Source organism: Lepidochelys kempii, chromosome 12 (assembly GCF_965140285.1).
Source record: "Lepidochelys kempii isolate rLepKem1 chromosome 12, rLepKem1.hap1, whole genome shotgun sequence".
Lineage (NCBI taxonomy): Eukaryota > Metazoa > Chordata > Testudines > Cheloniidae > Lepidochelys > Lepidochelys kempii.
In genome coordinates, this window is record NC_136391.1 from 8,564,170 (window position 1) to 8,574,453 (window position 10,284).

General features: G+C 47.4%; 1 protein-coding gene across 5 annotated transcripts in view; it reads right to left on the reverse strand.

The window, feature by feature from the left end:
* SLC12A3 (solute carrier family 12 member 3) overlaps positions 1-8,928 on the reverse strand; it is a 36,218-nt gene extending 27,290 nt beyond the window's left edge. For 3 of the 5 annotated variants that reach the window (XM_073307461.2, XM_073307460.2, XM_073307459.2), the window contains exons 1-6: positions 8,545-8,928; positions 6,203-6,349; positions 2,992-3,067; positions 2,288-2,383; positions 1,220-1,359; positions 182-292 (exon numbers count right to left, since the gene is read on the reverse strand). In XM_073307461.2, the coding sequence (XP_073163562.1) occupies positions 182-292; positions 1,220-1,359; positions 2,288-2,383; positions 2,992-3,067; positions 6,203-6,349; positions 8,545-8,847 (873 nt within the window). In that variant the 5' untranslated portion in view covers positions 8,848-8,928. The remainder of the gene's footprint in view (positions 1-181; positions 293-1,219; positions 1,360-2,287; positions 2,384-2,991; positions 3,068-6,202; positions 6,350-8,544) is intronic. The other 2 variants (XM_073307463.2, XM_073307462.2) reach the window with 2 other exon arrangements.
* Between the last annotated feature and the right edge of the window lie 1,356 nt (positions 8,929-10,284).

Below are 10,284 nucleotides of genomic sequence, written 5' to 3' on the forward strand. Positions count from 1 at the left end.
AATTTTCCTGGTGGTAAGAACCTTGCAATTAGGTGTATTATTGCAGGGAGGGTATAGGTCCCCTATTCCCTGAAGCAACTGGCATTGGCTGCTGTTGGAGGCCGGATACTGAACTAGCTGGACCATGGATGTGTTGCGGTATGGAAATTCCTACATTCATCCTAACAATTGAGACCGTTACCTTTGCTTCCCATTCCATTCCAGCCAAGGAAATCCCAAGTAGCACTGTCACTGTGATGACCCCGATGATGCGGATGTCATTTGTGGGGTCTACAATGGGCGAGTTATGTTCCTGGGAAAGGAAGCCCAAGTCAGCAGTCTGCAGTTCTGGAAGCTGATGGCAGAGTTGAACCTAACCATACAGACCGCATCCGATTCCTTCACTTCCTTATGTCTTTCTGTACTTTTAAATTCCTCTTTTTATTAAAAACCAATAGAGAATGAAGAGGCCTATAAAACCATCATTCTTTTGTACCAACATTCAACCAGCTAAGTCATTTCAGTCGGTGGTGACCTTAAATCTGGTCTGCCAGGCACTTTTCTAGACTTTTATTTTACATTAAAACATTATGGACCTACTGACTGTGAGTTCTTCAATACCAGGGCTGTGTCTTACCTAAGTTCCATAGACCACTGCGTGAATGGATAGGTCTATATAATTTTCGGTGTGTTTGAGGTATGGATCTGTAAAGTCATTTATACTTCCTAAATAAACAGCTTTAAAATGATATTTAAAACAAATGTGAATCGTTAAAAAAACAAATTTCCAATTTCAAACCAGGCAGGAGCAGGCTGTATGGAACAAGCCTGAACTGGCAAACATGTGGAATGGAAGAGCAACTCGGTCATTGTCATCTCTAATTAGCATGATTTCCATGGTTATTGATTGCTGTTGATTATTAATTGTTGGTTATTGATTTGAGTATTGATAACTAATCAGTGGCTATAAGTGATTAATTACAATTCATGTATCAACTACTGATTATTAATTTGCTTATGATTAATGCACATGCAATGGCATGTCAAGAGCAAAAAGTTTAATGACAGACAAGTTGAGGGGAAAGAGAAAGAACAAATACAGATTTTTTTGTAACTAGATTCACTGTCGGCAGCATGGCAGAAGTTGGCCTTTAAGAAGGACTTAAATGTTGACACGGTACAAGTCCTTGCGGATGAAATCGGGGGCGGGGGGGGCCATGAAACAACTCGGATTCCTTACCTGGAGCAGATCGCGCACAGTTTCCGCAAAGCCCACCGTGTGCATGGCCACCGCCACGGCATTCGCAAAGGCAAATATGAGACCGATGGAACCACCCAGCTCTGGACCAAGGCTTCTTGAGATAAGGAAATAGGTGCCACCTAACACATGCCAGAAACATTTCGTTGTTTAAATACTTCACATGCAGCACCTGAGGTGATCACAGATATTCATGACCCAAACAACATGTCCTTAATGACTCTTTGTCCTCCGCACAAACTAATGACAAGTAGACCACAAAAGCCTGTGTGGCAGACACCTATCTACATCCATGCACTGTATGCACGATGAGTGACAATGACACAGGAAGATAGGATAAGATGCTCAACATTTTACAAGGCAATTTATCAGGGTCTGAATATCAAAGTTCAGGCAAGTCTGGATCTGGAATTTTGGGACAGGCCCATCTCTAATTAAAAAGCATTAATTTTGTGCTTATCCCTTCCTAGGAGAAGGAAGAGTTTGAAGGGAGATTGGAACAGTGACTTAGAACTAGACAAGAGCAAACCCTTGAGAAATCGGCATGAGGGAACTAGGTGTTGATAAGACAAAACCAGACTGAACCTTTCTTTAACACGTCAGAGATTTCATATTTCTGTTTCACCCAGGACTGCCCCCCCTTAGCCATAGACTCCTCTACAAGTCATGTGAATGTCCTTGCTGAGCCGCTCCCTCTCCTGCCAGAGTGGGCCCAGAAGCAGAAGAGATGGAGGAGGTAGCTTGAGGAGATGGCAGCCCAGAGTTCTGGGAAGCAGGGAGCTGGGTCCAGGGATCCTGGGGGCCAGAGGCTCAGGAGGAGCCATCTCCCCTCCAGCCAGTCACTGACAGCTTCTATCATCACTTCTTCCCCATATCCAGGGACCAGCCTTAGGTGAGAGGGACTGCCTGGAACCTGTCCCCCTTCCCCTCCAACCAGAGAAACCGGGATCAGCCGAGAGAGATCGGTGCCAGCTGGGACCTCTTCCCCCTCTCCTCCCCCAGGAGAGACCAGGGCCAGCCCTCAGAAGAAAAATGGGAGCCAAGCACTACCTGATTTCACTTTGCCGTTGGTGGAGATGGCAGAGATGGACAAGCCTGTGATGCTCGTCACAGTCACAGACATGAAGATAATCAGCCATGTGAGTGCTGCAGAGAAGAGGAATTATTTTCACTTTGTTGCCTGGTGAAGAAAGCAATACCACCATCTCTGACTCTTTTCCTTGGTGCCCCATACACTGATCCATAAAGTCACCCTTCCCCTCAACCCACTTCTTCCAGGATGTCGATAAGGGCCCATGTCCTCTTCTGAGCCCAATTTCTATATTGCATCTGCCTGTCTATATCCCTAGCCCATCTTCTCCATTGCTGTCCCATAGACACCAAAGCCCAGATTTTTAAAGGTATTTAGGCATTGCTGAGTTAAGTGTTGCAACAACTAACAGATTTAGGAGCCTATGTCTTCTTTTCAAAAAAGATTTAGGAACTAAATCCCTCAGTCAATGGGATTTGGTCTTCTAAGTGCCTAAATAACTTTAGAAAATGAGATTTAGGCTCCTAAATCAGTAGGCTTTGCAATGGGGGGCGCAGTGACCCCTGAATGCCATTTAGAATTGGGCCTAAGGATATTGGGGAAGGGAAGGACTGTTTTCATGGTGTCTTGAATAGTGCCAAGCACTCTGTCAGGGTTTACAACTAAACAAATTATGTCAAATATAATTGTTGCTGGCAACTCTAGAGAATGGAGCTGCACCTACCAATCCCTGCCTGTGCAGTGATCCAGGGCAATCGCAGATAGAGAATCACACCCCAGATGTTCAGCATGCATCGAATCTAGAAGGAAAACAGCCACATTAATCTCATGTGATCGTCTGCATAGCTGACAGTGCGCGTGAATAGAGAAACAGCGGAATAGCCAGCTCAGACCCATGGCTCCACAAGTCCAATATCCTATCTGCAATAGTGGCCAGTGCCAAATGCTTGAGACCCATGAAGTGGAGTGACCAGCCCACAGGAAGGTTTCCTCCTAACCTCATCAGTCAGAGGCTGGTTTAAGCCCTGAAGCAGGAGGCTTAATTTCCCTTCTAGAAGTTTTTAAATCCTTCCTATTGCAACTCTGTGGTGTTTGTGTTATCCATGTCTATGTCTAGCTCTTATCTAGCACTTTTCATCAGTAGATCTCAAAGAGCTTTACAAAGCAGGTCAGGATCATCATCCCCCATTTTACAGATGGGAAAACTGAGGCACAGGGCAGGGAAGCGACTTGCTCACAGCCTCCCAGCAACAAAGCAGGGAATGGAGCCCAGGTCTCATGAATCTTAGCCCAGTGCTCCGTCCGCTTGGCAACACTGCATCCTCTTCGGAATCCTGCTAAGCTCTCGGCCTCAGTGATCTATCTGTGTTAGGTATTTCTATAACCCCCATGGCCATAGCTGAGAACGTCACAACCTTTCAGTATATTTACTCTCACAACACCACTCTGAGGTAGGTCAGGCCTCTTGCTGTTATCCCCATTACAGTTGGAGAACACAGGCACAGAGAGATGGAGGCTACATCTATACTGCAAGCTAGGGGTGTGACTTCCCTGCTCATGATTGGATGCTTTTTTTCCTAAAAGATCTGCTCTAGGAATTATTTTATAGAAGGTCTTTGGCTTGTGTTATACAGGAATTCAGAGTACATGAGCACAATGGCCCCGTCTGGCCTTAGAATCCACGAACGTGAAGCTGGTGGGTCTCTACTCGGCATGGCTCGTCCATGCCTTCACTGCCTCTGCTATACATGCCACTGCAGCTGCACTGCTATTTATGCTCACGCGAGCTTGAGGAGAGCTAGCGCAAATACATGTACACAAGCAGGGGAATCACACTCCTAGCTTGAGGTGTAGATGTAGCCTGACTTCCTCAAAATCACACAGGAAGTCTGTGGAGGAGTAGAGGATTGAACCTGAGTCTCTCAGGGGCCAGGCTAATGCCTTCAGCACAGGACCATCCTTCCTCTCTACCTGAACATGCTACTTCTGATACCTTGTGGCAATGAGTTCCACAGATCCATTGTGCATTCTGTGTAAAAAAAAAAAAAGCATTTCTTTTTATTGTTTTTTGAATATGTCACTTCTCCATTTCATTGAAGGACCCTTTTGTTCTTGTATTATTAGCAAGGCTCCGTGTTTGTCACGGAGGTCAGGGAAATCAGGGATTCCGTGACCACCATGACTTCCGCAGCAGCACAATGCGGCTGGCCTGGGAGCCACCTGAGAAGCTCGGGCAGCCCCTGGGCCAGTTGCAGCAGGAGTTTGGGTGGGGGGAGATCAGGGCTGGGGACTGAGGTGCAGGGTGGTGCTTACCTGGGGGGAGCTCCCCGGAAGGGTGACAGGAACTCCCCTCCCTCAGCTCCTAGTTCCATGAGCTGCCTCTGCCCACAGGCACCGCCCCCGCAACTCCCATTGGCTGCAGTTCCCAGCCAATGGGAGCTTCAGAACGGGGGCTTGGGGCGGAGAGGAGGCAGCACATGGAGCTAGGAGCTGGAGTTCCCGCTACCCAGGAGCTGGGTAGGGAGCCTGCCCCAGCCCTGCCAACCCCACCCCCATAGCACCCGCAGTGCCCCCCTGGGCCTCACCCTCCACAGCACCCGAGGCGTCCCCCCAGGCTGTGCCCCACCCTCCACAGCACCCATGGCGCTTTCCCCAGGCTGCACCTTCCCCGAGTACCCGCGGCACTTCCCCAGGCTGCACCCCCCACGCAGCACCCGCACCCCCCCAGTATCCAGGGCGCCCCCCAGGCCACCCCCAGAGTAACTCCCCACCCCTGCAAGTTTTAGTTAGGGGTATATAGTAAAAGTCATGGACAGGTCACTGGCCGCGAATTTTTGTTTACTGCCCATGATCTGTCCGTGACTTTTACTAAAAAGTACTCATGACTAAAATGTAGCCTTAATTATTAGAGCAGGTTAATAGAAATGTCTGATCTACCCTCTCTAGACCATTCATTGTTATGTATACTTGTATCACATCCCTCTTATCTGTCTCATCTCCAAGATTACTCCCAATTCATATCTCCCTTCATATGGAACCCTTCTTATGCCCCAAATTATTTCATCACCGGTCTTGCACCCTGCCCCCCATTCTTTCTGTTGTATGCTGCCTGAAATAGGGTGATCGGAACTGAACGGAGTCTTCTAGGTGAGGGCATCAGATTGACATATAATGAAATGAACATATTTTCAGTATGATTTCTCATCCCATTCCTTACACCTCCTAACCATTTGTTTGATTGTTTTTTCGGCACCTTGAGCAGCGACTTCCCTGAGCTTGCTGCAAAGATACCCAGTGGAGGCAGTCAGGTTAGAACCTAGTAATGTGCAACAATTATTCAAATGTTTCCTTTGAATCTGTCTTCTATTTGCCACATCACCCTAGTATTCGAGCATCTCACGGTCTTTAATGTACCTAAGCTCACAGCAAGTAAAGTGCTATTATCTCCATTTCCCAGGGGAGACACTGAGGCACAGGGTGGCTCTGTAACACACACAGAATGCCTTCAGCAGAACACAAAATTGAACCAAGGTCTCCAAAGTCCTAGACTGATCCCCTGGACCATCCTTCCTCCCTACCTAAATCATCTGCCATTTGTCGAGTTTGAACGTCACCTGCTATCATGTGGCTTAATATAATGGGTTATACTTGGCAGATGAGACATCAGGGTTGCATACTTGTCACAGTAAAATAAGCTAGATTATACAGTGAACCCAGGGAGAAGAAAAGTTCTGCACTGACTTTCAAACCCAAGCCATTACCCTCTGTATGGTCCCATTGAAGTCAAGGTAGGAGTGATCTACAAATTGGGGAGAGTGAAGGTGGCGAGATCGGGCTGTACGTGAATTGTTGCCAGCATAGGACCCGAGCTCTCCCATTACACTTCCTTCTGGTCTGTAGGCAGCAAAAAAAAAAAAAAAAAAAAAACAACTCACCATCACCCCTTTCACCCATCCAAATCGGACAGGCTCTCCTTGAGGCTTTTCCCCACCCTCACCACCATCTTCCTCAGTAGTTTCATCACTCAGGCCATTACTTCTCTGGGGCTCGTACACGGGATTGTGGAGATGACTATTGTCCGACTGAGAAAGCAGAGAGAAATCAAGTCACAACAGGGCATAGAGGTGGGACAGAAAGGAAGATGTCTGGGACCATATTCGACCTTGTCAATTTTCAACCCTCCGTTTGAAATTTTTAATCCTAGAGGTAAGCACCAACGTTGTGCTAACAAGGTTTGTCTGGGCAAGACCTGTCTCTCACTAGGTGTCTGTACAGCGCTGAGCACAATGGGACCCCAATTTCAGTTCACACCACCATCATATAAATAATGAACACCACCACCCTACAAGTAGAGACATACTCCTGTTTCTTCTTAAAATACTGTAAATCAGAACTTGCAAATAACAATAATACCTAGCTTGTATACAGTGGTTTCCATCAGCAGATCAGTAGTAGCAGATCTGGGGAGTGGAGACTTTGGGATTTTTGATGCACAGTTAGTTAATATTTGCACAGTGCTGTAAAAATATAAGGAACTATGGGTGAGATTTTCACAATCTGTTGTCTTAAGGACTGACATGGCCCCCGTCACTATCGGATCTGAGGACCTCACAATCTTTAGTGCATTCATCTTCACACAATCCTGGGAGGCTGGGAAGCACGCTTATCGCCATTTTATAGATGGGAAACAGAAGCTAAAGACCAGATTTTAAAGATATTTAGGTGCTTAAAGATGCAAGCGTTTTCAGAGGGATTTAGGTGCCTAGGTGCTTTTGAAATCCCCCATAAGCAGCTATTTGCATCTTTAGGTGCTGAAATACTTTTAAAAACACGGCCCTTAGTAAAGGCGGTGGGACGCATGGGAAAACCACTGTTCACACGATGCCTCAAACGGAGCTTTCATCAGCAGTGCAAGGACAAAAATATCTCCGAGCACGGGGCCAAGATGATGGCAGGTTTCAATGAGCCCCAGGAGCTTGCTGACTACAGGCTGCAGAGAAACGAGTCCATCTTCAGCTCATCCCTGGAATGCTGAGATAGCAAAAGACCCCTCATGGAAGAGGCCTGTGACCTAGACCACAACAACAGAGTGACTCGCAATAGGATGCGTACAGGCCATGTCACACAGTCCTGCAGTCTTTACTGCTTGAGTCTGTGTCATGCTGGTATGCCCCTTCCCAATAGTTGGAGTAAGAACTTGAAATACCTTGTTTGAAATTACTGAACCTCCATGACTACTTTCTTAAGAGCTTTGGCAACAGAGAAGGGGGTTCTGGGTTGGGATGCAGATAGATACCCCTAAGGCCAGAGATTTTACAGACCATGGAGCCCTCTTCCCCCTCCAAGTAAGGGGTACAATAGTGGGAGCAATTTAGGGAAAACTTGCCCTGCCCAAAGTCAATCTGTTTGCTGGATAAATACAGGATGAGAGTCACTTGGTCCATCAAGCCAGGCATAACTTATGTCCATCCTTGGCATAACTTAAAAATACATCCGAATGCAGGTGACCCTCCCAGTCCCCATCCTGGCAATTACAATTCTTCCCTAGCTGCTCCTTGCCATGCCTGGAGGGAAAATATGCTCTGAAGAGCATCAGAAATGGGATGTTTTGGACCAAGGAAGGGGCGGATTCCAAAGCTGGAGACAGATTTCACTCTAAGTGGACATGATGGAAGCAAGGCCTTGTTATTATTGGAAAGCAGGCAGGCTTCCTCTTCATATGCAGTAGAACGACATCAATGGGAAAATATTGCAGAGCATGAGGGTAGTTAGATTACAATACTACCGCAGGTTTGTTTTATGTCTGGGAATATGAATTTTACAGCAATATTCATTGTTCATCCTATATGCCAGTGTGATTTACCTCTGCCCTCTCAGGAGAGTGACACAAGCCGATGGAGTCATGAGCTGATCCATCTGCTTGATATTTAAGTCCCAAGAGCCAACATTTTCTCCAGGTGGAAACAGGGCACTCAGCACTCCAAAGCTGTTGGTTGTCCGCAATGGAGCTGGAGAACCATTTGCAGTGACCTAAAGCATCAGATTTCACCTTTGTTGTTGGTTAGTAACTAGATTAAGAACAGATCATGATTTCCACCCATGGTTCACAGTTATTCAGCGACTCTTTCTATGAAGCCATGTTTGCAGAAGGCTTATTTCAAAGTCTATGTTTCTTCTGCAGGGACAGAGATAAGTACAGAAAGAGCATTCACTACAAACAGACTACAGCACTTCTCAAGTAAATCGATGCTTGAGACAGTCCTGCTACATCGCTTACCTTCAAGAAAGAATGTAGATCTGCCAGCGTGGGCCTAACTTTATTGGTTTCGCCCACCGCCTTCGTGTTGGCATAATGTTCATAAGTCGGCACAACATCCACTGTGTTGTAGCCAAAGGTCCTCATGTAGAAAGTGCTTCTGTGGGTGAGGTGGCTGGGATGGGGAGCCTCGCAGGGGGCAGCAGCAGGCGGTCCATAGTGAGGTTTGCCGCTGTCCTCGGTGCTGATCAGGGTGCTAATGGTGAACCTGCCACTGGCATGGGCCAAGTCAGTTAATTCTGTGGCTGGCAATTCTGTGGCCATTTCATCCCTGCTCTTCTCTCTGCCTGGGTCTCTCTTGGTCAAGTGATGGGGAGCTGTGATGCGATTGGTGACACACAGGAGCGTATGGAGACTTTATACACAGCGAAACCAGAACAAACCAACTGGCCGCCACTTAATCAATTACTCACGGGGAAAACTAATTGGCTTGAACCACCCGGAGCTGGTCGTGGGAAAGTATAGCCTGAGGGGGTATCAAAATGCCTGTTACCCGAATCGCTGACTCCCAGTGCCTGATCGGGGCTGCGATAACAGATTGGAGATTAAGTCCCAAGGACAGATCAGTGGGAGAATGTGGAGTTATGTTTCCCCTGCAGCCTAACCAGGTACATTCTGTTCCCGCTGTTAGGTATAAACATAAACAGATCTCTCTCGGGGATATTGCCCCAGCCTGAACAGCCTCTGTAAAATGGCTACAGAGGAAGCATATCGGCCTTTCCTTGGGTTTTTCTTGTCACTGCCCATGTCGCTCAGAGGCTTTCAGGTAGAGCTGCTGAGTTTAAGCCTGTCAAACAGGAGCCATCTAGACTCTCTGTTATGTCATGTAACTTCATGCAACATACTGTGTCAGATTCAGCTATTTACAGTGCAATTTTAGTTTAGACAGCACCTTCTCTACACACCAGGAATCCCAAAGGTCTTTGCAGTGTGGAATAGGGAAATTGTAGAGTTAAATAAAACGAGAGAGAGAGAGGAGTTGAGCAAAGGCTCAGGGAGAAAAGAAATGTCTCCCTCAGGGATCTCATGGAGAGAGGAAGATGTGAGGGGGATACAGGGAGAGTGCTCCAGATGACAGGCGAGGCAGAGAAGAAAGCTCTCCTGCCAACACCAGGAAGACTGTGGGAAGAAACAGGGAGGAGGCTGACATGAGATGAGAGACCTCACATGGCCAGGTGCTGAGTGCCTTCAACTCCTATTGATTGAGCGGGAGCTCAGAGTGTGCAGTACCTCACAGGAGGCACTCAGCCGCTTGTAGGCTCTTGTCTGAGCAGAGGGAAATTGGAGATGCGGGCTAGAGTTGCTTGTGATTCTTTGTATGCGTGGGGCACGGGAGAGCAGCACTCTGTGCCTGCTGGGGTCCAGAGACATAGGGCTGTAGCATTGCAGTTCTCATCTCAGCACTGGGGGTGGGAGCACCCATGATTGATCTGTCTGATTATTATACACAGCGTTCTCCACTCATGTGCAGTGCCTGAGGGCAAAGCTGTGAACTTATCTCCCTCTGGCTCCCATTACCCAGTGCCTAAGCAACTACCAATCTTCAGTCCTCACAGCAACCCAGTGAGGTAGGGCAGTGCTATCACCCCCATTTTACAGATGGAGAACTGAGGCACAGAAGGACTAAATGACTTGCCCAAGGTGAGGTCACTCAGAAGAGCAGGAATTGGACTCGGCTCTCCTTGAGTCCCTGGTTAGTCC